This window comes from Mustela lutreola, chromosome X (assembly GCF_030435805.1).
Source record: "Mustela lutreola isolate mMusLut2 chromosome X, mMusLut2.pri, whole genome shotgun sequence".
NCBI classification, from domain to species: Eukaryota; Metazoa; Chordata; class Mammalia; order Carnivora; family Mustelidae; genus Mustela; species Mustela lutreola.
The window spans coordinates 20,129,591-20,155,932 of NC_081308.1; the positions used below are offsets into that span (position 1 = coordinate 20,129,591).

At 42.2% G+C, this 26,342-nt stretch overlaps 1 protein-coding gene across 1 annotated transcript in view; it reads right to left on the reverse strand.

Moving 5' to 3' along the window:
• PCYT1B (phosphate cytidylyltransferase 1B, choline) overlaps window positions 1-15,903 on the reverse strand; it is a 124,322-nt gene extending 108,419 nt beyond the window's left edge. The window contains exon 1 of the mRNA XM_059157290.1: window positions 15,541-15,903. Within this exon, the coding sequence (XP_059013273.1) occupies window positions 15,541-15,612 (72 nt within the window). The 5' untranslated portion in view covers window positions 15,613-15,903. The remainder of the gene's footprint in view (window positions 1-15,540) is intronic.
• Between the last annotated feature and the right edge of the window lie 10,439 nt (window positions 15,904-26,342).

Genomic DNA, 26,342 nt, shown 5'->3' on the forward strand with positions numbered 1-26,342 from the left:
ATAAATAAGTAAAATCATTAAAAAATCTAAAAACTAAGAAATACACAGTGACGTATTTGCAGATGAAGTCTATTGTGTGGTGAGGGGAGTGGTTAGGGCTCTAGAGGAGTGGTTCTCAGCTGGGTGGAACTTGGTTTTCCACCATTCGGAGATGTCTGGAGTCATTTTCGGTCATCCCATCTTGGGGGGTGACGCTGCCGACATCTACAGCTGCACTCCCTACGGTGCACAGAAACAGCCCTCCACTGTGGGGGGCTGGCTGTGCCCTCACGCCCTGACAACCTTGAATGTGTCCACTTGAATGTGTCAGAGGTCATCTGAATGTGTCCACATAGCTCACATTGGCAAAGACTTGAACTGCAGCTCATCTGAGTGTGGGCAGACTGTCTTGTGACCTTACTAGACTGTGAGAGGCAGAAGCCTGTTAGGAGTGGCTTAGAGGCCACTTCCCGCTTGCCTCCCTATCTCCACGATGAGACTCTCATGAGACAGCTTCTTTTTCTTATCGTTTTTTTGTTGTTGTTAAGATTTGTTCATTTATTTTATTTTATTTTTTTAAGATTTTTTTTATTTGACAGACAGAGATCACAAGTAGGCAGAGAGGCAGGCAGAGAGAGAGACGGGGAAGCAGGCTTCCTGCTGAGCAGAGAGCCCGATGCGGAGTTCGATCCCAGGATGCTGGGATCATGACCTGAGCCAAAGGCAGAGGCTTTAACCCACTGAGCCACCCAGGTGCTCCTGTTCATTTATTTTAGAAAGAGAGAGCACACAGTGGGGAGCAGCAGAGGGAGAGAGAAATATTCAGCAGGATCCAGGCCCAGCATGGGGCTCGATCCCACAACCCTGAGATCATGACCTGAGCAGAAATCAAGAGTTGGATTCTTAACTGACTGAGCCATCCAGGTGCCCCTCATACGGTAGTTTCCAATCACCTCCTGGGTTCTGTTGAGGTCTGGGCCTTCCTGCCCTTCCCCACTCTGTATAGTGCTGCAGAAAAGGAAAGCAGTTAGTGACCATCTATCTACACAGCAACAGGGGTTGCTCCTCAGCAACAGGAGTCTGGAGGTCATCGGCCTCTTTCTATTCAGTGCTGCTCTTGGCATGTGGGACAAGGACTACGGGCTGGCACCAGTGGCTACATGTCTTTCACTAGGTAAGTAATAAATTCTGAATCCAAAAACAACTCAATATACTTTTAGTCAAACCAGACAGAACTGGGTTTTGGTCCTGCCTTGTCTTGTGTGCATACTGGACACACATAATACACAGAACAATTATCCAGCCCCAAATGTCAATAACACCAAGGCTGAAAAGCTCTACAGACAGCAATATTGGTCCTGAGGTGATCGTTCTTGTAGCTACATGACGAGTACATGAACAACAGAAATGGGAAGACACTGATTTGCCTCATTTTGCATGTTTGAAACTATCCCTAATAAAAGCTGTATCTTCAGTTTTTTAAAAAGATTTTATTTATTTATTTGACAGAGATCACAAGTAGGCAGAGAGGCAGGCAGGGGATGGGGGAAGCAGCCCTCCCCTCCCCCCACCCCTCCGAGCAGAGAGCACGAGGGGCTTAATCCCAGGACCCTGAGACCATGACCCAAGCCGAAGGCAGAGGCTCAATCCACTGAGCCACCCAGGTGCCCCTGTATTTTCAATTTTTAACATTTTTTAAAGTAGGCTCCATACCCAAAGTGGGGCTTGAACTCACTACCCCAAGATCAAGAGTCACATGCTCTATCAACTGAGGCAGCAAGGCACCCCAAAAGCTGTGTATTTTTCAAAAGATAAAAAAAAAGGAAAAAAAAGGAGAGGCCTACACTGTTGGTGGGAATGAAAGCTGGTGCAGCCACTCTGGAAAACAGCATGGATGTTCCTTAAAATGTTGAAAATAGAACTGCCCTATGACCCAGCAATTGCACTACTGGGTATTTACCCTAAAGATACAAACGTAGTGATCCAAAGGGGCACATGCACCCGAATGTTTATAGCAGCAATGTCCACAATAGCCAAACTATGGAAAGAACCTAGATGTCCATCAACAGATGAATGGATCAAGAAGATGTGGTATATATACACAATGGAATACTATGCAGCCATCAAAAGAAATGAAATCTTGCCATTTGCGACAATGTGGATGGAACTAGAGCGTATCATGCTTAGCGAAATAAGTCAAGCAGAGAAAGACAACTATCATATGATCTCCCTGATATGAGGAAGTGGTGATGCAACATGGGGGCTTAAGTGGGTAGAAGAAGAATCAATGAAACAAGATGGAATTGGGAGGGAGACAAACCATAAGTGACTCTTAATCTCACAAAACAAACTGAGGGTTGCTGGGGGGAGGGGGTTGGGAGAAGGGGGTGGGATTATGGACATTGGGGAGGGTATGTGCTTTGGTGAGTGCTGTGAAGTGTGTAAACCTGGTGATTCACAGACCTGTACCCCTGGGGATAAAAATATATGTTTATAAAAAATAAAAAATTTAAAAAAAAAAAAAGGAGAGGGAGGGAAACCATAGGAGACTCTTAATGATAGAGAAAAAACTGAGGTGATGGAGAGAGGCAGGTGGGGGGGATGAGCTAAATGGGCAATGGGTATTAAGGAGGGCACTTGGGATGAGCCTTGGGTGTTATAGTAAGTGACGAATCAATAAACTCTACTCCTGGAAGCAATATTGCACTGTATGTTAACTAACTAGAATTTAAATAAAAGTTTAATATAAATAGGGGCACCTGGGAGCTCAGTGAGCTAAGCCTCTGCCTTTGGCTCAGGTCATGATCCCAAGGTCCTGGGATGGAGCCCTGTCTTGGGTTCTCTGCTCAGCAGGGAGCCTGCTTCCCCCTCTCTCTGCCTGCCTCTCTGCCTACTTGTAATCTGTCTGCCAAATAAATAAATAAAATATTTTAAAAATTAAAATAAACAAATAGACAAACTAAAGAAATTGGTCACCTTGCTTTATTAGATGTCTAACACTTCAAGTGCATTTAATGAGGCAACATGCAAATAGGCACAAATCTGCCATCAGATTTCTAGCTCCACCACTAAATTACAAACTGTGTGTTCTTAAGCAAATTACTTAACCTCTTTAAACCTCAGTTTCCTCACCAATAAAATAAGGCTAATTATGCCCCTGAGGGTCTCATAGGGATTAAATGTAAGTGTTTGGCTGAGTGTTTTACCTAAATACCTTTATTAGACCTCCTTCCTTTGTTCTTTTTGTTTGCTACTCTTCAATACAGAAATGCAAAGAGCCCTTCTCACCTGGACAAGTTTCTTTTCAAACAATTCCCTGGAAAACATAAATGGCCCTTGTATAAAATGTTTGGTCCTAAGGGCTTAAAACAACAAACTCTAGAGGGACCCTGGAGGGATGGAGAGTATGAAGGAATGTATGTGGTTAATTCATCAGTTTTTTTTAAAGATTTTTTTAATTTCATAGAGAGAGAGAGCATATGCACGGGCGAGTCAGGGGAGGGGCGGGGGGTAGAGAATCTCGAGCAGACTCCACACCAAGTGCAGAGCATGACGCTGGGCTTGATCTCATGACCCTGAGATGGTGACCTGAGCGGAAGTCAAGAGTCAGACGCTTAACCAACGGAGCCACCCAGGCAACCCAATTCATTAGTTCTTAATCCCAGGGTCATCTTGCCCCACAGAGGACATTTAACAATGTCTGCAAACATTTTTGTTGTTAAGACTTGGGTGGGGCCAGTTCTAGTAGCATATACTGGTTAGAGACTAGGGATGTCCCTGAACATTCCACTAAACGCACATGACAAAGAATTATCTGGCCCCAAATATCATTAGTACCAAGGTTGAGAAACCCTGGGTTAAAGTGACCAAAACTCCTTGGTGAAGCTTTTCCTGGATAATTAACTTTACCTTTCTTTGTTCTTCTTATCCAACACATACAGGCTATTAAAGGCATGCTCAGGAGAAATCATTCAAAATGTGATTACTCTAGCTCTGTGGCCCTAATTTGTTATTCATTTCTTTATGAGAAAAAAAAAAATCTGAGCAGTGTTCTGATTTTATTGCCTTTGAGTTTCAAATAGCAAACTTGAAGCATGCACTGATTACCTTCTTAATTAATAGGCTGTGAAGGCAGGGCATCACTTTATTAACTAGTGGGAAGGATGTACCACCTCTTGACAGCTTAGTAGTCTTTATTCCCAACTGTGATGCCAATGGGGGAGGATTGGGATGAAGGAGATTCAGACGTTTCTCCCCAAACAGATATATTTTTCTTGTTAAAATAGTTCATCTTAGTTTCAATGACACCTGCCTCCCATGTCATTATTAAATAGAAAATATTATGGGTAATTTGCCCCCATCCTGCATCCCCCTTTTATTTTTTTTTTTAATTTTTTATTTTTTCCGCATCCCCCCTTTAAAAGTCTAGACACTTGGGGTGCCAGGCTGGCTCAGTTGGTAGAGCATGTGACTCTTTTTTTTTTTAAATTTTTTATTTTTTATAAACATGTATTTTTATCCCCAGGGGTACAGGTCTGTGAATCGCCAGGTTTACACACTTCACAGCACTCACCAAAGCACAGACCCTCCCCAATGTCCATAATCCCACCCCCTTCTCCCCAACCCCCTCCCCCCGGCAACCCTCAGTTTGTTTTGTGAGATTAAGAGTCACTTATGGTTTGTCTCCCTCCCAATCCCATCTTGTTTCATTGATTCTTCTCCTACCCACTTAAGCCCCCATGTGAGCATGTGACTCTTGATCTCGGGTTGAGAGTTTGAGCCCCACATCGGGTGTGGAAATTATTTAATAATAATGATGATGATAATAATAATAATAATAATAATGTCAAGGTACTTGACATTAAGACCACAAGGCCATAGGTAATTGGGGGTAATTGTGTTCAACTGGCAAACAATAGCAAGGCCATTTCTGTGAGATGTGTTGTGTATTTCATGGAGAAATAAGGCAAAAATGTTTGTGAAGACAAAAAGTGGGGGAGGAGGGGCACCTGGGTGGCTCAGTGGGTTAAGCCGCTGCCTTCAGCTCAGGTCATGATCTCGCATCCCGGGATCGAGTCCCGCATCGGGCTCTCTGCTTGGCAGGGAGCCTGCTTCCTCCTCTCTCTCTCTCTGCCTGCCTCTCTGCCTACTTGTGATCTCTCTCTGTCAAATAAATAAATAAAATCTTTAAAAAAAAAAAAGTGGGGGAGGAAATCTATACAGGTGGTAGAATGGCCTGATCAATGAGGTAGGCCAATGAGGTAGCTGCTTTTATTTTGTCTCTCCCTCAACCCTCTCCACCCCATCTATGAAAACCCATCCCACTGCACAGCCCAGGGTTGGGACACCTGATTAAGAAGCCAAGCCCTGGTCATTGTTCAGGGGTTTCTCAGATCCTTCAACTACCTCTTTAAGGAATTAGAACTAAGAGATGGAGTCTGAGTAGGTCAGGGGATTAGAGTAAATATCTCTGCAAATAACCCTTTCTGAGGTCTTCTCACGCTGCTCCAGTCCCTTTCCTTGCTGAGACTGGCTTTTCAGCTTTTCTGTGGATTCTATTCGATAGACCTTTGCATTCCCCCCACTGAGAAAGCTAGCTTAGGGCACCTGGGTGGCTCAGTCGGCTAAGTGTCTGCCTTCGGTTCAGGTCATGAGGATCCTGGGATCCTCATGGGATCCTGGGATCAAGTCCCCAATCAGGCTCCCTGCTCAGCAAGGAGTCTGCTTCTCCCTCTCCCTCTCCCCCGTCCCTCTGCTCTTGTGCTTGTTCTCTTTCTCTCAAATAAATAAAATCTGTTTTTAAAGAAAGGAAAAGCTAGCTTAGTGGGCACTGTTCCTTGGAATCCAGCAATCTCTGTCTGAGACAGATGGGCACATATCTCCACTAGGAGATGAAACTAACAGGAGAAATGAAGCTAAGGGCTAAGAGTGAAAGGCCACGTTAACAGCCATTTACGCTTCATGCCTAGGACCATCAAGGGGCCATCAGCTCACAGTAAATTCACCTTCTCATAAAACCTCTAGTTCTAGATGTACCACACTTTTGATACTTTCATATACAAACTTACAATTCTTTTTGTGTTATGGTATCAAATCATTATCTCATAATGTTATATAATTCTCCTTTGTAAACTTGATTTTCTTTCTTATTGTTAGCGAACCCATCAACCAGACTTGGGAAGTCAGTTCACGCCTCCAGGGTACCTCCACTTTCTTATATCACCATCATTTCTTACATCATCCTGAACTTGTGTTTCTGTGTGAGTGTTTTTCAGCTACACAGGCGGCTCTTTTAGAGCAGTCGTTCTTTTCTTGGGGAGATTTTGTGCCCGCCCCCAAGAGTGATTTTGCAGTGTCTGGATGTAGCTTTTTTAGTATTTTATTTTTAAATAATCTCCATACTGAAGGTGGGGCTCGGACTTACAACGCTGAGATCAAGACTCACATGATCTATGGACTGAGCCAGCCAGGCACCATGGACAGAGCTTTGATTGTCAGAACTTGGGAATGCTACTGATATTTGGTGGGTAGAGACCAGGGAAATTGCTCAGTAAAGGCCTCCCTCCCCCCACGACCTCACCCCCACAGCAAAGAATTATCCAGCTCAAAATGTCAATAATGCCAAGGTTGAGAAACCTTACTTTAAGCCAAAGACGGGTCTTTGCAACGAATAACACAATTCAAAATGAGGAAAGGATTTCAATAGAGGTTTCTCCAAAGAAGATACACTAATGGCCAATAAACAGGTGAAAAAATGCTAAACCTCACTAGTCATTACAGAAATACAAATCAAAAACCCAAAGAGATGCCATGTCACCCCCACTAGAATGGCTATGATTTTGAAAATAGAAAATAACGAGTGTTGGTGGGGATGTGGAGAAACTGGAACATTCATACATGGCTGGTAGGAATGTTACTCAGTACAGTCTCGTTGGAAAACAGTTTGGCAGTTCCTCAAAAAGTTAAAAATAGAGGGGCGCCTGAGTGACTCAGTCAGTTAGGGATCCACCTTGAGATTATGACTCAGGTTGTGACCTCTGGGTTGTGGGTTTGAGCTCCATGCTCAGCGGGGAGTCCTGCTTCAGATAGTCTTTCTGTCTGCCCCTCCTCTCTCTCTCTCTCTCTCTCTCTAGTAAAAAAATGTTTAAATCTTTTTTAAGAAAGTTAAAAATGGAGTTACCATTTGACCCAGCTATTCCATACCTAGGTGTTTGTCTAAGAGATTTGAAAACATATGTTCATAGGGCACCTGGGTGGTACGTTCAGTTAAGCACCTGACTCTTGATTTCAACTCAGGTCTCGATGTCAGCATTGTGAGTTCGAGCCCCACATAAGGCTTCATGCTCAGTGGAGAGTCTGCTTGAGATCTTCTCTCTCCCTCTGCCCCTCCCCACTGTGCTCACGTACCTGTGCTCTCTCTCAAGTAAGTAAACAAATCTTTTTTAAAAAAGGAAATACATGTTCACAGAAATCTTGTACGCAAATGTCATAAGCATTATTCACACTAACCAAGAAGTGGAAACAACCCAAATGGTCACTGCCTGATCAATGGAGAAACAAACAGTGGTCTCTCCGTACAATGGAATGTTATTTGGCCATAAAAATGGATGAAATACAGATACACACTATAACATACATAACATACATAAACCTTGAAAAGATAAACCAAGTGAAAGAAGCCAGACACAAGAGACCACATATTGTATGATTCCTCATCTGTGAAATGTCTGGAATAGGCAGTTGCCTGGCACTGGGAGTATTGAGGGGTCTGGGGAGGGACTGCTAATGAGTACAATTTGGGGGCAATGATGAAAATCTTAAAATTAAATTGTGTGGAAGGTTGTATAACCCTGTGAATGTACTAAAGCAACAATGAATTATACCCTTTATGACATGGATTATATATTTAAAAGAATAGCTCTTGGGTGGCTCAGTGGGTTAAGCATCTGCCTTCGGCTCAGGTCACCATCCCAGGGTCCTGCAATTCAGCCTCGCATCGGGCTTCCTGCTCATCAGGGATCCTGCTTCTCCCTCTCTCTCTCTGCCTCCTTCTCTCCCTGCTTGTGTTCTCTCTCTGTCAAATAGATAAAACCTTTAAAAAAAAAATGGCCCTTTGAATCTCCTGAGTGTCTATTACAAAGGAGGTGCTCAGTAAATAATGTAGTGACCCTTGAAGCATGGAAGACAAACACAAAAAAGATGTCCTTCCTGCTCTGGTTATTATTATTTTTAACCTTTTCTGTCTAGAGAGGAACAAGAGTGATTCCCTTAAACAACCTCTAAGTTAAGCAACCTACAGGGTTCTCCATTTTCCCTAAGGGTCCTCAGAGCACTCTGAGTGCTCTGTCTACTGGTAAGTTACTCTTGAGAAAGCCTGGGTATTTTAGCTCTGAATCGTTGAGTTTTACATTTTCCAAGAATTAACTGAACTTTTCCCCAAACCTATCTATGCCATTGTGACTACAATGATACAATTTAATTAAATGTTATATAAACTGATAAAAATGATGCAAAAAAGTTATTTTTAAGCAATTAAATTGTTTTGGAAAGATAAATAGTCATGTGGCTTTTAAAAATTGCTGTTGAATTAGGTGAGGGGAAGACAACTGTAAAAGATAGGGAACAAAATCCCCCCAAATCTAGGATTCTATACTCAATGTTTTGAAAATATCTTGAGTTTTCACTTCACTTAGAATAAACCAAAAATAGAAATCATAGCTGTTGCATATGTGTATACCTTATGAATAAAAGACAACACAGACCTTTAATCAGTGGTCCAATTAAAGGATTGGCCAATTAATAATATATCTATTTTAAGTTTAAGCAAAATACTTAACGCATGCATTAACCATTTTTCAAACAACTCTTTATTAGAAACATTTTACTTTTCAGTTAACTAACCTACTAGTACCTACTGTAAATGGTAAGAAGACTTCTATTGTGCTTCCTGGAGATTATAACTCTCCTACCTTGTATAATGGAAAAAACCCTACAAAACTCTTTTATTCATTCTCCATTTTTGTATTGAATTCCTTACAATTCCTTACAAAATTCCTTACAAAAAAGTCTTTCAACTGCCACCTTAAGGGAAGGTATAGTAGCCGCATGGAAAAGAATTCATGGGGCAGATTTGTAGACAAGTCTTTCTTATCTCTCTTGGAGGCTGATCCAGCTCTGCACGTCTCTGGGGAAACTGCGGAAGAACTGTAGAGAGGGAGTCTGCCCCCTCTGGTATCGCTGAGTGATCCCGCCTGGCTTTCGTAGATCACAAACCTACAGCAACCCTAGGATTCTGGCAGGATTTGGAGTAGAGAGTCCTGTAAACAGTGATCGCTACATCTCTGTTACAGGCATTAATGATAAAGCCACGCAGTTTAGAGGCTGGGGTCAAGTTGAAATCGGTCTACAATGAAATCGGTCCCACAATGATGCGTGCCTCAGAGGCTGGGTTGAAATTTGTTCATTCTCCAGGACAACCTAGACTTGCCCTTTGATGAACAAACTCAGGATTCTCTCTGGGCAAGAAGGATACAGAATGAACACTGATTTAACTTCCTTTCACTCATTCAACAAACATTTACTAAGCATCAACAGTACATCAGGAGCCGTGCATCCAAGATGGATGTCCGCACTCTCCAAGAATATGTAGAACAGGGGTATATAGGTAGAGCAAGCACTTAATGATTGATTTTTCAAAAGATTTTTATTTGTTTATTTGACAGAGAGACACAGTGAGAGAGCAGGGGGAGTGGGAGAGGGAGGAGCAGGCTCCCCGCTGAGTAGGGACCCCGATGGGGGGGGCTCAATCCCAGGACCCTGGGATCGTGACCTGAGGTGAAGGCAGACACTTAAATGACTGAGCCACCCAGGTGCCCAATGATTGATTTTTTCAAATTAATATGATGGTACTATTAAAATCGAATCATATCATCTTTGCTTTAAAAAAATTAACATTTAAATTCTTCTGTACTTTTAAGACTTAATGGAAACGAAGAGGAGAGATGTGAAGCAGCTATTATTTTCTTTTCATCCTGAGTCATACTTTCCATTGTCTTTCCTTTCTCTTCTCTTTCTATGTGTGTATCTGTGTGTACGTGTGTGTGCGTACGCAAGAGAGAAAGAGAGAGAAAATTTCTAGTTCATGAAAAGTCAGAGAAAACTTTACAGTGCTCTTATAGAGGCGCCTGGCTAGTACAGTTGGAAGAGCATGCGACTTTTGATGTCGGGGTTATGAGTTCAAGCCCCATGTTGGGCATAGAGAACATGGGGGCTTAAGTGGGTACAAGAAGAATAAATGAAAGAAAATGGGATTGGGAGGGAGACAAACCATAAGTGACTCTTAATCTCACAAAACAAACTGAGGGTTGCTGGGGGGAGGGGGTTTGGGAGAAGGGGGTGGGATTATGGACATTGGGGAGGGTATGTGCTTTGGTGAGTGCTGTGAAGTGTGTAAACCTGGTGATTCACAGACCTGTACCCCTGGGGATAAAAATATATGTTTATAAAAAATAAAAAATTATACTTAAAAAAAAAAGATTTGTATTGGAAAAAAATACCTATCTTGAAATAAAAATAGATAACAGGTAAAAAAAAAAAGTATCAAAATTGAAAAAAATTGAAATGCTCTAATACCTGGGTGAGATTGAAATAAAGGGTATGTTTTCACATTATAAGTCCTCATTGCAAGAATGGGGCAAGATTAATTGGATGCCCATTCTCATATATCCTTTGCTCCATGGCATGTCAGACCTAGTTCCAACTCTCTGAGAATAAAGGACAAAAATAAGAGATACCAGTAAGATTCCTTTTCTTCCCATAGTTTCCAGTACCGGGAAGACTAGAAGAACCCCAGGTTTCAGCAGACACAGGTTTCATCTCTCACTACGCAACTTTTTGTGTGCAAAATTGAGCCATTTTGGTGAGCTGTAAGATTTCCAGGATGCCTAATAGTCAAAGCTTGCTTAAAGGACCACAGTGGGTGGGCATCTATAGCTTAGGGAGAGATGAGTGTCCTCCAGAACCCCAGATTCAGTTGGAACAAGCATGGAGCGTGTGCATTACTCATCAATTTCCAGGGTGAGAACTATCAGCAGAGCAGCCCATGGCAGTGATCATACATCTGTTCACTGGTGTAAATAGGACCGGCGACCCTTGGGTCATTCTACCATATAGTTTCCAAAGGAGGCAAAGACTGTGTTGAGTTAACTGCAAGTTGTGCAAATAACATGCCTGTTGCTATAAAGGGAAGGAATTACAGATGGAGGAGAGGAAAGAAGTTCTAATTGTGTTTTGGAACAAAAAGTAAAAACGTAATATACTTTGGCTTAGTGCCTTTAAAAGATGCTCAGATATCTAATCTTCAGAAATCTGGAATGTTCCAAATTGTTTAATTCCCTGCAAAGAAAAACTAAATGTTCAATCTACATTCATATTGTTTCAATTATTTTTTTGTTTCTTTACTTATGGCTTACACACTAGAGATCTTCCTCACCGAAGACAGGGCAGTAACAAATCATATTCTTTGAAGCTAACCACTAAATTGAGGAAATCAGTTGTGTTCTTTACTAAAAAGGAACCCATCTTTGGTATGACCGTTTCGAGCAAGCTGCAAGAATCCACCTCTGTTAAAGATTTAGAAATTCAGGTGTCATTCTTCTCTCAGTAGCTCAAAGTCCTCTTCTTTTATTCTATTACCTAGAACCAGGATAGTACCTGGCAAATAGGGTCAACATAGTATTTAAGAACTGATGGGCCTGTGCGGTGACTGGTGCCCTGGGAAGGCAGCTCTCCCTGCTGAAGGAGTTGGCAGGTTTAGTTCCAGATCCTCAGGCAGGAGTGCACTGAGCTCCTGTCCCTCCCCCCCCCCCTCCCACCGAATGCCTGGAAATTATCTTTCCTTTCAAATAGGAAGACCTTATCTCACAATGAAGACTGGTAAAGGGAAAAGATAAAATGAGAGAGTTTTCATTTTGATCCATGAATTCTCTATAGAAAATCGAGGTTCCCTCCAATGGTGACATCTTGAAAGAACTGTCTCTGTCAGCCAATCAAAAGATATTTATAGAACCTCTCCTGTGTTCCAGGTTTTATGGGGGCCCACAGGAGCACTCCTTCCAGGGTATCCTGGGATAGAGGGCAAGAAGCAAGGGTTTCAGAATTAGATCTTGAGCTCATAAAATTTTTATTGTGATAGTATTTTATGCTACTAATTTCCTTAATGACCCAACGGAAGAGAGGAAGGTAAATCAGTAGTATAAGATGATTTTACATAGAATTTAGAAATAGCAGAAGGTTTGCCATTAAGAACTAGGCTAACCATATTATTTCCTACCAGGGCACCTTAGGGGATCCTGTTTTAATGAATAAATAAAAACGATGTGTAATTATCATATCAATTGCTTGCATCTAAGTGAGTGCTTCTGGAGTTATTTGATGGTGCTTAAAAATCTTTGGTCTCTGAAGTACATTTAATGTCTCCTTGACTCTTATCTATATTATTAATTTGCAGATCAAAGTTAACTTGGTGCTATGCAAATGAGGAGACTTCCAATGAATGAAATTTTACTGTAAAATATTAAATCCTTATTACTTAGAACTGCAATGTGTTTTTTTTTTTTAAAGATTTATTTATTTATTTATTTGACAGAGAGATCACAAGTAGACAGAGAGGCAGGCAGAGAGAGAGAAGCAGGCTCCCTGCCGAGCAAGGAGCCCGATGCGGGGCTCGATCCCAGGACCCTGAGATCACGACCTGAGCCGAAGGCAGCGGCTTAACCCACTGAGCCACCCAGGCACCCCGAACTGCAATGTGTTTTGAGGACATGTGTCAACATATAGAAAAGAGACATTACAACTTAAAACAGCATTATCCAATAAAACTTTCTGCAATGATGTAATATTCTAGCTGTTCAAAGGAGGAAACCACGAGTTCTGTGTGACTATTGAGCACTTCAAAGGTGGCTAGTACCACTGAAGAACTAAAATTTAAATTTTATTTAATTTTAACTAATTAAAATTTAAATGGTCATAAGCAATTAGTGGCTACCTTATTTGACAGTGCAGGCTTAAAGAAAAAGTGAAAATGGAATCCAAGACCCTGAATTCCAGCTGTACTGTACCCTTACTAACTTGGGCATTTTACTTAACTTTTGTGAGCTTCAATTTTCTCACTTGAAAATGAAATATAAATCATAGCTACCTTAGAGGATTTGGAGTAAGAGGAATTGAGATGTATTCAGGCATTCTCCGATTTCCAAATAAGTGCCAATCAAGTACCAAAGTTAAACATGTGGAAAATGAATAACCAGCTCTCTCATTTAAAGGGAGTTTGCATTCCTAGGGAGCTCATAAATATTATTAAATTCATAACTATCCTCTCTGTTCAGATAAAATATTTAATGACAATGTTTATAACTATTGGCTGGTAAGCAGTACCATTAGCTTGGGAGTATCAGTGTATGGTGCACAAAAGCAGTGGGAAGGGTGCCTGGGGGGGCTCCGTTGGTTGAGCGTCTGCCTTCAGCTCCGGTCATGATCCCAGGGTCCTGGGATCGAGCCCTGTGTCTGGCTGCCTGCTCCGCGGGGAGCCTGCTTCTCCCTCTCCTCCAGCCCCTGCTCTCTCTTGCTATCTCTGTCTCTCTCTCCCAAATAAACAAATAAAATCTTAAAAAAAAAAAAGCAGTGGAAATCAGAAAGTTAAATTTATAGAAGTTGAGGTCAGTTCGTGTACCAAAAGTACACTGAGAAACAAAATGGGGGATTAAAATGTCAGCGCAGGGGCGCCTCGGTGGCTCAGTGGGTTAAGCCTCTGCCTTCGGCTCAGGTCATGATCTCAGGGTCCTGGGCTCAAGCCCCGCATTGGGCTCTCTGCTCAGCAGGGAGCCTGCTTCCCCCTCTCTTTCTGCCTGCCTCCACCTACTTGTGGTCTCTTTCTCTGTCAAATAAATAAATAAAATCTTTTAAAAAAAATGTCAGCGCAATCACTTCTTTGTTATTGTTCCGATGAACATCTTGATTTCCCAAGGAGATTAAATAAACCCAGTCCGTTTCACAGGTACAAATTAGCAGAAGAGGCAAGTAGTTAGGAGCTTAAGCACTTTTGTTGATGTCATCACATGAAATAAGGTACATAAAGTACTCACCACAGGGCATGACACCTACTAAGGGCTGAAAATTGTAGCCATTATTTTTTTTAAGGATTTCATTTGTAAGTAATCACTACCTCTAATGTGGGACTCGAACTCACAACCCTGAGATCAAGAGTCACATGTCCTACTGACCGAGGCAGCCACATGTCCCCAAACTGCAGCCATTGTTATAGTAAGTGATGCTCTTGGGAGACCCATGAGATGAGAAGACTTTGCCTATTTTTCAATTCACAAAAGGCATGGGAGAACAGTGTGATTTACTTGCACAGACTTAATTCTACGTGACAGGGCATAGAAAGATCATCTCCACTTTCCATATTCATAGCAGTCAAGAACTGAATCCAGTTGTTTTGATATTATTTCAAATCTATTTTTGTCATGAGGCATGAAAGAATGACTAAAATACCTCCTGATTCCCCCATTTACTCAACAAAATGAGCCGGTAAAACTCACGAGTCCTCAACATATACATTTTTCCAAATCAGAGACAATACTGAGATGAATGGGGAAGGGACCAGTTGGGGGAAATGGTTTACCAGTCAGCTTGTTCAAGTGCCCAGTGACTGTGGGCCCAGACTACATTGTGAGGCATGTGGTGCTATCCACAGGCACTCGAAGGGGCATGGGGAGGTTTTGATACAGTGCCGAAACTCGAAAGAGCAGGGCTGATGTCCTGAGACCCAAGAAACCACTCTCAGGGGTGTGGTGGGAAATCAGCTTTATGGTGAGACAGAAACATAGCATTGCCAGGAAGCTTCCCCTGGCCCTAATGTCTTCTTCACTTCATCTGAAATCTTCTCACTATTTCATCCCACCACCTAAACTTTTTCTATCTAGAACTCATTTAATTTAACAAGGCTCCACTAAAATGCACATTCCCCTGGGCACCCTCCCACCCCCCAAATAAAAGACCATATGTACTCTCACTTCCGTGATAATTGCATTCCAAGAAATTCAGAAATAGGTGTCAGGATTTTGTGACTTTTCTAATAGGAAAATTTCTCATTTTATAGGGTAATGAACGCTTGGTTAAAACACTTCTCCAATGCCCTCAGGCTCCCACAGCATCATTCTTTGCCTTGAACCACCTACATTTTCTCAAACTGATTTGACTTTTTTTTTCCTTTTCTTTCTTTTTTTTTTTTTTTTTTTTTTTTTTTAAGAAGGAGAATCTGTTCCTGTCATCTAATTCTATCCAAGGAGCTTGCATAAGTCAGGGGATAAAGAAAGATGAGTCACAATTTTTCTTTTTTATCACCTTAAGATGGAGAGGATACTATTTCCATTTCGAGTGTGACTCTATTAATTATCACAGAACCATTACACTCACAGATACATAGGACTTCCCTTTTTGGACCGACTTTGATATTCAAAGAGGCAAAAATCACTAAGAAAGCATGTATGTTACTGTTACCTTGCGCCAGAATGTGGGAGCGCCACTGTCCCCGGCGTCCCCTTCCGTGGTGCTTTCCTGGTGGCCCACCATGTCTGATCCTGCCCCCCTTTCTCTTTTTCTAGAGTCCTCTCTTCGTTTTGGAGTTCTTTCGAGTCACACGGTGAAATTGTCCTTCTCTGGATTCACCGGTGAACTTGACCGAAGGTTTAGCTTGAAGATGCACTCGGAGGAGCTAGTCACGTCCCAGTGATTGAATAAGCAGAGATCCAAGGTGCTGGGTGTTCTTGCTTTATTTACCACAGGCCTCCACTTGTCCCCTCCGGGCTGTTGTTCACTGACAACTGCTGTGCTCTGGACTGGCGCTCTGATGGCCTGTGGCGTGGGGGACAGGCAGGTTGTGGAGGAAGCTGCCCTCGTGAAAAAGGCCATTGTTTAATCTACCCGGTCCCTCCCTGGAGCTATGGCAACAAATTCCGTTGGTGAATTAACTATGTCATTGTGTGCCGGCTCAACTGATTATGCTCCTGGAATGACAAACATTTTCTCGCTTTTTTTCAAGATAAAAAGTAGTCAAGACCTTGAAGTGTTAATATACGACTCAGCACTTTCTTTAAAGAGGAGAACACAGATGGAGAAAAATTGGGTCCTAATAAATATTTTCTCTGCCAAGAAACTATTCTAAATGCCACTGATAAATGGACTGGTGCATTTTAACCATGTAGAATCTTCGCAGTTTGCATTAAGGTTATTTCCCCCTCGAATAAGTGTATTAAAAGGGCTTTTGAAATATGCATGTGCTGGGGCCTTTCCCAGAAAAGGATTCTTTTTAACTCTGGTGGCAGCAGAATGCTGCTGTTAATGCATCGTACCTCATTTCAGAACGAAGATCCGTCTAAATTCATCTTCGCCATGGAAAGATTTTCCCTGTTTCATGCTAGTGGGAGAAGTCGGAGTCACTTGCTCACATGTTCCAGTCTCCAGCATGAGAAAACCTGCTCTGATCAGTTAAAGACTTTGAACCTGGGGCACCTGGGTGGCTCAGTGGGTTAAGCCGCGCCTTCCGCTCAGGTCATGATCTCAGGGTCCTGGGATCGAGTTCCGCATCGGGCTCCCTGCTCAGCAGGGATCCTGCTTCCCTCTCTCTCTCTGCCTGCCTCTCTGTCTACTGTGATCTCTCTCTGTCAAATAAATAAATAAATAAATAAATCTTAAAAAAAAAAAAAAAAAAAAGACTTTGAACCTGAGGATCCATCCATCCCGTACTTTCTCTGGCTGGGGGGCTGGCCTGGCTGCTGGAGGAGCTCTCTCAGGGAATTCGCTGCTCCTCTGCCTGGCGTGTGGTGTGTAGTGTGCTCACTTGGCGAGCCGGAATCACACTTCCGAGGATGCCCTTCCCTTATGGCTCTGGGTTAGACTTGGCCAAGAGAGGGATTTGCACAAGGTGGGGAAGGTGAGTGTGAAGTCATGGCTGTTACTTTCCCCAGGTTGTCTGTCATGGCTGGGCTTGGTGACAGAAGGTCCCAGCTGTACCTCACTCCCCTGGGTGCTGGGTCCAGATCTTCGCAACTGCTAACCTTGTCAAACAATGGCAGCCCGGAGCCCCCATCAGGCCTTTCTTCAGCACCATCGAGGTAGGAGCAGCTTCTGGTGGCTTCTGGGAGGGTAGCTTCTGCACTTTGGCAGCTGGATGTACTGGGCTTCTGACTTACAGCTGGGTAACTTCTCCCATCATCCAGCTCCCCTGCCCACCTCCACTCCTCCACCCGTCCCACAAGGCACCGGGTCTGTTTCCTGGGAGAAATCCCTTTCTCTACCGCTCACAGTGGCTCTGCTTCTTCAGCTAAGCTGCGGCTGATACACTTATTTTTTCCAAACAATATAAGGACTGTAGGAGAGAATCTTCAGCACGAGGGGATTTTGGAGGGCAGCAGGGAGAAAATGCCATGGGACTTGCATCTAGAAGTGACTGAGGAACTTCTGATAACTTTTGGCCCTGAGGAACCCAGGGAAATAGACATCATATTTGTGTCAGTCTCTCCCCCCAGGTCCCTGTAGCCTTCGACCTGCAAAAATTCTGTTCAGATCCAAGCATGTTTTCAAATACCTTTTCCTTCTTCATTCCTATGGTTTCCTCTCTTCCTTATTCTTCTCCCCTGCCAGAGACCATCCCCCGCCCCAAAGAGGCTGAAATTGCCTATTGGAGGTAAACCACATGCCAGGGGTAGCTGGCACTTAGTCAACTGCTGGAGAAAAAGAAAAGTCCAAGTCCTGGGCACATTATTTCTTCCAGAATGATCCACTGGAGCCACTGAAATTCTGACAAAACTGACACAGCACACACGGATGGACTCAGAGAGACGATTTCTCTGAAACTCAAGTCAAACCTGGCTCAGCTGTCGAGAAAATATTCACCTCTACTCGCACTGGTTCGCTCTTGTCAGTAATGGAAAAAACCACTCTTGTGTCATCAAGGCCCAATGGTTCACACGAGAGGCTTGTTTCGAAATTGCCTCTTGTTGTCATCTGTTAGAATAACAGTGCATTGGATATTTCTGAGCTTCTCATCACACATCCAAAAGAAGAATCACTGCCAATCTCTTCTCAGTTAATTCCTACTTAGAGGAGGTGATTATTGGTCATGAGCATTAGCAAGTTCAGAGGTTATGGTTAATTTTGGCTCTAGAGCAAACAGAATGGAGACAGGGCCACCAACACAACACCACAGTGTATTCGTACCACAGATCTGCTCGGGTCATTCAATTAAGCTACTTACTTGGATCATGAAGATGTCTATTATCTGAACACTTATTGGTGGCTTTCTGGGGTCTTGTCTGCTTTTGAGAGTCCCATAAGATAAATAAATGGTCTCAGGGGATCCCTATGAACAATGCCCTGTGGTCTATACAAGGGGCTCTCCAGAGCCCTGAGAATTGTGTCAATGGGTAGATGCTAGTTGCCCAGGCCCACATAGGTGGACAAGGATGGGCAACAGATCCCAGCTACTGGATGAGGTACCTTGTGTGAATTAGAAAAGGGTGCTCCTCTGGGCCCAGCAGCCCAATTTGGTGAACAGAGGGAGGGCTGGATTTTAGCCCCTAATTCTCCGAATCTGTGGGAAATCTTTGCAGCCCCTGAGCCTTGGAGAAAAGGGCATTTTCGGGGAAGCAAACTGTGTCAGTCCCATTATAAGAGATACATTCTTGAATCTGGAAAACAAGTATTCTCAGAGCTCATGAAGTAAGGTGTTCTCTGTTGGGAGATGTGGTTGGTCAACTAGGCCTCAGCTCCAAAGCTGATAAAACTGCCCTTCTTCCATACAAATTCCCCAGGAGCATTCTGTTGGCCTTTCTGATACCTTCCTAGCCAGCAGAGTGTGCCCAGGATCATGGCTTTCTGTGGCTCAATTTGAGAGGGCCCTGTATTAGCTCTCTTCTGAGGAGTCTGTGTGGCCATGGACACGTGCATGGCCTGGAGGCCCTCACATTCCCAACCCCTAGAAAATTCTTGAGTTCTCCACCCAAATGCCCCCCCCCCTGCTGTTTTCAGAACTCATGTGGCCTCTTCTTCGGTGCCATCCTCCCGGGAGTAACCTCCCCAGAGAATTGCATATCCCTGGACATGAGGGGCGGTGGAGCTTTCAGCAGGAAAATGTGAACAGAATCTGGATATCTGGGCCACCCTGTGGTGCAGCACAGAGGAGGGTCTTTGACTCTGCTCCCCTCCCCTCTTCCATCTATACATGTACACACAGTCTGTTAGCATGATTTCAAACTTTTAAATATTTAGACAAATGATACACGGACCTCCATTCAGATTCTTGCCCTGACCCCACAAATGATAGCAGCAGGCTCAGCTAGAGGTATTTGAAATCACTGTAGAAATTAATGGATTAATTAGCATTTTCTGGTTATTTTAATTATAGTTAATTACAGGTAGTTTGTCATCAAAAGTCTAATCATCTCTGAATGTATGAACAATATGATTTTCTGAATCTAACTGACTCAAGGCTAGATTCTGGACTGAGATGAAATAATTTGCTCCAACTCTAGCACAGTCCTTGGGATATGGTAGTTGCCTTGAAAATGACTGTTAATGAGTAAATGAATCCCTGAAACGTTTTATTAACTGCCTCTCGTCTTTTGCCCTGCCTATGCCAAATAACTGGCTTAGAAACTCTTCGACGGATGAGTTCATCCAAGGCTGTTATGGACGTCTTAGTCAACTGGGCTTAGAAATTCTTTGACTGATGAGTTCATCCAAGGGTGGTTTGGGGTGTTAGTCCAGAGATGAAGCCAGGGAACAGACGAGGAGATGGGAAAGTGAATTCCTGTGACCCCCTGCCTTTTTGCTTTTCCTGAGCCCCTGGAATTATCTAGCAACCATTCTGAAGAAGGAATACAAAGTTTAGACTTTGCACTTTCAAGTGATAGACTAAAGGCATACTCCACCCCCATGATGTGAAGACATGTCCAAGTTCAAGTGTAGAATTTAGGTATTTTGCATATTCCATTGAATTTACTGAACATGGACTTCATATCAAGCCCTCAACCAGGTGAAAATCTGAAGGCCATTACAGCAGTACCAGCCTTCAAGGCCTTACACAGCAGTATATAAGGTACCATTACACTGAGTATTTGCCCGACTTCAGTAATCTATTTTACCACCCCCAACTCATCATTCTCCATTCCCCCTTACCCTGCTTTGTTTGACTTCATTAGGGACAGATGACGTGTACTGGTTTGCTATGGGTTTCTCCCAGGAGAGTGAAAGGGCAGGGTCTTTGCTTCACTGCCAATGTCCCCAGTGACTAGAAGAGTGACTGGCACACACAAGGGCTTGGTAAACATTTTGTTGATGAACATATTAATTTGACATCAAAGTTGCACTATTTTTTTTTTCTCGTTCAATTTGGCTTTGAGCGGGTAGGAAAGTAGCATGAAGACAAGCAATCTGGTTTGACGGTGGGAGGTGCTCCTGAAGGGACTAGAAGCAAATAATGCTCAGATGGAGTTCAGACCTGGAGAACAGCTGGTGTCCAGGGAAAACAAATGCACTGAGAAACTGTAGAAAGCAAGGACCTTTGGAATTTGTTAGCTTTCTTTTCAGGCACACAGTCGTTGTAGTTTGCAGTAACTTGCTGAAACAACCAAGCTCCAGGCAAAGAAGCATGTTTGTTGATCCACTGGGCCATTAATGGAACTTCTGTAAGGTGTTAGAGCTATAAGCCAAGTAACTCCAAGATGGTTTTCTTCCGCTCACCTCATAACAGCTATTTTCATGGATTGCTGGGGTTTTGCAGACATTTTTCTTTCTGACAGGAAAACTGACTTTGTGCCTGGTGAGAGCCCGACTTGAAGAAAAACTGAACATGATATATTTTGTAACTGCTTCTATATCTTTCCCATGGCTTTTTGCTATTCAAAGTAAAAATGATACAAAACTTCTGTGCCTGACTGAAGGAACCCAGTACATTGTTTCTTTTTTCCTTTTCCCTCCTCCATTCTCCCAACCACCAGGACAAAGACAAAAGGGCATCTTCACCTTCAACTGTAGATCTTTTTTTTCTCAAAGATTTATTTATTTGAGAGAGTGGTGGTGGGGTGGGGGGTAGGGGTGGGAGAAAGGATAGAGGAAGAGAAAGAGAATCCTCAAAGAGACTCCCTTTTGAACACGGAGCCCAATGTGGGGTTCCATCCCAGGATCATGGTCCCCAGGGTCCCCTTATAATAAGTCTTATAATCAGCTGGGGTGCCTGGGTGGCTCAGTGGGTTAAAGCCTCTTCCTTTGTCTCAGGTCATGATCCCAGGGTCCTGGGATTGAGCCCCGCCGCATCGGGCTCTCTGCTCAGCAGGAAGCCTGCTCCCCTCCCCCATCCCTGCCTGCTTCTTTGCCTACTTGTGATCTCTGTCAAATAAATAAATAAAATATATTTTTTTAAAGTCTTAAAATCAGGGAGTCTGAGTTCTCCAACACTGTTCTTCCTTTTCAAAGTTATTCTGGCTAATTTATGTCTTTCTAAATGTCCATATAGTTTTGAGAATCATGGAATCAATTTCTACCACAAAGCTTGCTGGGATTTTGACTCAGATTGTACTGAATATATAGATTAATTTGGAGAAAATGGATACATATATATTTTTAAAATCATTGCACCAGATCTTGTTCCCTTTTTTTTGGAAGATTTTATTAACTTGTAAGAGAGAAAGAGAGAGAGAGAGAGAGAGAATGAATGGGGGAGGGGAGAGGAAGAAGCAGGCTTCCCACTGAGCAGGAAGTCGGACATAGGGCTCCATCCCAGGACCCCAGGATCATGACCCGAGCCAAAGGCAGGCACCCAATCAACTGAGCCACCCAGTTGCCCTAAGAGAATAGATATTTTAACAACTTTGAGTCTTCCAATCCATGAACATGGCACAGTTCTCCTTTTTTGTATGTTTTCTTTAATTTTTCTCAGCAGTCTTTTTAAGAAGTTTTCAGTGCACATCGCTTCCGCCCTCCAGTCCAAAGTTTCCTGTTTCAAGATTTATTTCAAGTTATTTGAGTTCATTTTCTTGAATCAAAAGTTTGGAAATATTAAAAACCAATAAATAAATAAATAAACAAACAAATAAATGAGTTTGGAAATGTTCTATGTTGTTCTCTTTCTCCATAGATTTTCACAAGACATCTGAGTGTATTTCTCTTATAATCACCATTTTTAGAGTTGATACACCAATTGATATTTTGAGGTGCAGATGTTCTTAGAAATCGTTTAACCTGTGGCCTGTCCCACAGAAGAACCTCTTAAATATCCATAGTTGAGAGGCTTCTGTATGGCTCAGTCAGTTAAACGACTGGCTTTTGATTTTGGTCTGGGTCATGATCTCAGGATCCTGAAATGGAGCCCGTGTCATGCTCCGCACTCAGTGCAGAGTCTGCTTGTCCCTCTCCCTTCCCCCACTTGCTCTTGCCCTCTCTCTCTCTCTCAAATAAATAAATAAAATCTTTTTAAAAAGACTGACTATAAAGCTACAGTAGTCAAGACAGTGTGGTATGGCTATTAGTCTAGATACATAGAGGGAACAAAATAGAAAATCCAGAAATTAATCCATGTATATGTGATAAATTGATTTTTTATTAAAGTCCCGAGACAATTCAATGGTTAAAAAATAATTGCCTTTAGGGTGCCCGGCTGACTCGGTAGACCAGACCGCTCTTCATCTCAGGGTTGTGAACCCAAACCCCACATTAGGTACAGAGATTACTTTAAGATTTTATTTATTTATTTTATTTTAGAGAGAGAAAGAGTGCAAATGGGGTGCGGGAAGAGGTGTAGGAAGGGAGGGAGAGAAACACCAAGCAGACTCAGCGCTGAGCATGGAGCCTAACACCAAGTTCAATCCTGCAACCTCGAGATCATGATCTGAGCCAAAGCCAAGAGTTGGAGGCTTAACCAATTGAGCCACCCAGGGGTCCCTAGTGTAGTGATTACTTCTAAAAAATTGCCTTACGGGCACCTGGGTGGCTCATATAGTTAAGCCTTTGCCTCTGCCTTTGGCTCAGGTCATGATCTCCAGGTCCTGAGAAGGAGTCCTGTATCGGGCTCCCTCCTCAGTGGTGAGGCTGCTTCTCCCTCTCCCTCGTCCTCTCCCCTCTGTTCATCCTCTATCTAAACAAAATCTCAAAAAAATTGCCTTAAAAATGCCATTCATAACAACATTGTTCACAATAGCCAAAAGCTGAAAGCAATCCAAATATCCATCACTAGATGAATGGATAAAGAAAATGTTGTATATACATACAATGGAATATTATTTAGCTTTGAAAAGGAAGGATATTTTGAAACCTGCTACAACCAGATAAACCTCAAGGACATTATGCTAAGTGAAATAAGGCAGCCATACACACAAAAAAATTACTATATGATTCCACTTATATGAAGTACCTAGGGCGGTCACATTCATAGAGACAGAAAGTACAATGGTGGTTGTGAAGGGCTGGTGGGAGGAGGAATGAGAAATTATTGTTTAATGGGTACAGAGTTTCAGTTTGTGATAATGAAAAATTCTGGAGCTTTGTTGCCCAGTAATGCAAATGTACTTAGCATTACTGAATTATACACTTAAAAATGGTTAAGAAGATTACTTTTACATTATGTGTTTTGTAGCACAATCAAAAAATTAAAGTGATTCTAGAACAACTGGATTTCCATATGCAACAAATGAACTTTGATCCTTATCATACATTATATATAAAAATTAACATGGAATGGATCATAGACTTGAAAAACGTAAAATGTGTGTAAAATGTGAAAGCCTTAAGACTTCTAGGATATAAAAAGAGAAAAACCTTTATGACCTCAGGTAGGCAAACATTTCTTAGGACACAAAAAGTGCAAACCATAAAGAAATAAAGGGAATAAATCGAATTACATAAAAAATAATAATTTTTGTTTTCAAAGGACACAGTTAAGAAAATGAAAAAGTAAGTAAGCCTCAGATGCGGAGAAGATATCTGCAAAAGACATTTTATCAATGATTTTAAGGATGTATAAAAATTATTATAATTTAATACTTAGACAAATAAGTAAACTTTTAAAAAAAATGGGCAAAGGTAGGGTGCCTGGCTAGCTCAGTCAGTGGAGCACCCAACTCTTGATCCCAGGGTTGTGAGTTCAACCCCTTTGTTGGGTAGGGAGCCTACTTAAAAAAAAGTTCTAGGGGCACCTGGGTGGCTCTGTCGATAAGCTTCTCCTTCCAGCTCAGGTCATGATCCCAGGGTCCTGGGATGGAGCCCCACCTCTTTGGGCCTCCTGCTGAGCAGGAGTCTGGTTATCACTTTCCCTCTGCTGCTTAAGGACTGATGCTCTCTCTCAAACAAATAAACAGAATATTTTTTCAAGAATTCTTAAAAAATTAAAGTGGTCAAAAATTTGAACAAATATTTCATTAAAGGATATACACAGAACTGGCCGAGAGACTTCTGGCTTTAGCTTCTATATATAAAGTGCTTGAAAGTTGTTGCTACCGTCCTTATATCAAGAAGAATACGGATGGGGTGCTTGAGTGGCTCAGTGGGTTAAGTGTCTGCCTTTGGCTCAGGTCATGATCCCAGGGTCCTGGGATCCAGCCCCATGTCACTGGGTTTCCTGCTCAGCAGGGAACCTGCTTCTCCCTCTCCCTCTGCTCTTCCCCCTGCTTGTGTGCATGCTCTCTGACAAATACATAAATAAAATATTTTTAAAATAAATTTTAAAAAAAGAAAAGAAAAATATGGATAAACTGAAAATCGATGACCTTTCTTAGACCCATCAGAGAACTGAGATAATGGGGAGAATGACCATCTCCAAACCTAGAGAGAGAGGCACGTACAGAAGTCTCCTAGCTGACATCTGCTCACCTGGAACAGAAACACCTGGAACTATAATCTGATGGAAATACTTAAATGGTAATTTTGGTAAATTATTGGAGGCTGAGTATGGACTAACATGAAATTGAGAAATTCCTGGGGCTGCAATCACAGAAAGGACCCCAAACTTTTGTGGGCTTTTCCTCCAGGAACCCCACCAGATTCTCACCTTGAGGATCTGAGAAATATCCCCTGGAGACCCTGGCAGAAGAAGAGGAAAAATATCCACCAGGAAAGCTTTCCAGAACGCTCTCTATCATAAAGACCTACTCTCCAGGTGGCAAGACTGTCAGAGGGCAAAACTGCAATATTATTCCCGGTTAGGAAAGGGAATTTCAGGCTTCTCCACCTACAGAGAAATAAAGACAACCATATTCCACATGGGTTGAGACTTTGAGGAGATAAATTGGAACTGCTGAAGTAAGGGAAAGAAGTAGGGGAACAATGTGAAAATACCAGTAGGAGGAGAAAGGGAAAATAGAGCAGAAGAAATATTTGAATAACAGCCAAAGACCTTCCAAAGAATTGGTCATTAATGTGACAGACAAAAAAACTACAGACCCAGTAACCTCAGAGAACACCAAGCAAGATAAGTACTGAAACAATCTAACAACAATGACAAAACCCCCAAACCTAAGAATATCTTATTTAAACTACAAAAAACCAAAAACAAACAAAAAACAAACAGGACAAGGTAAAAATCTCAAAGGAAATCAGAAGTGGGGGAGCACGGTGGAGGGAAACCATTTCTAAAATAAGAATAAGAATTATGGTGGGCTTCTCATCAGAAACGATGTAATAAGTGTTCTGAGGCTCAATTTCCAACGTGTGGGTGGGGACATTTCAGAACATAACAAAACAAAAGACACCTTACCAGTTCTTACCACTTAGGAAATTCCAAGTGTTTCAGGAGCTCTGTGCCAGAACTGAGGATAAGACCAAATACATATTTCTTATTATGCAAACAAGTCAAGAGTGGAGTGAAATCACTAACCTGTTGGAGAGCAAAGAAGAAACACTTGCCAACCTAGAATTCTATATCCAGTGAAATTACCTTTCAAAAGTGAAGGAAGAAGATGGGGTTGAGTATAACTTGTGGAATTTAAGAAATAAAACAAATTCTTTGGAATTGCTTAACATAATAGCAACAAGATATTGGGAAATCCTTAAACAATTTTTAGCAATGATCAGAAATGTTTTTGATTTCATTTATTCTTTTCTTATTTCATTTATTCTGACTTTGTTGATGTATACAAAGAATATTGCATGAAAAATATATAGATTGGCCCTCATGTGAATTTCCATTATTGCAGATATGGAATAATTTATGTTTTTCCAGTTTAATTGCTCATGATTTTTTTTAAAATTTCTGTCAGTTTTTATGGAATTTTGAAATACTGATACCATAAATGTTATGCCAAGTTTGAAACTTT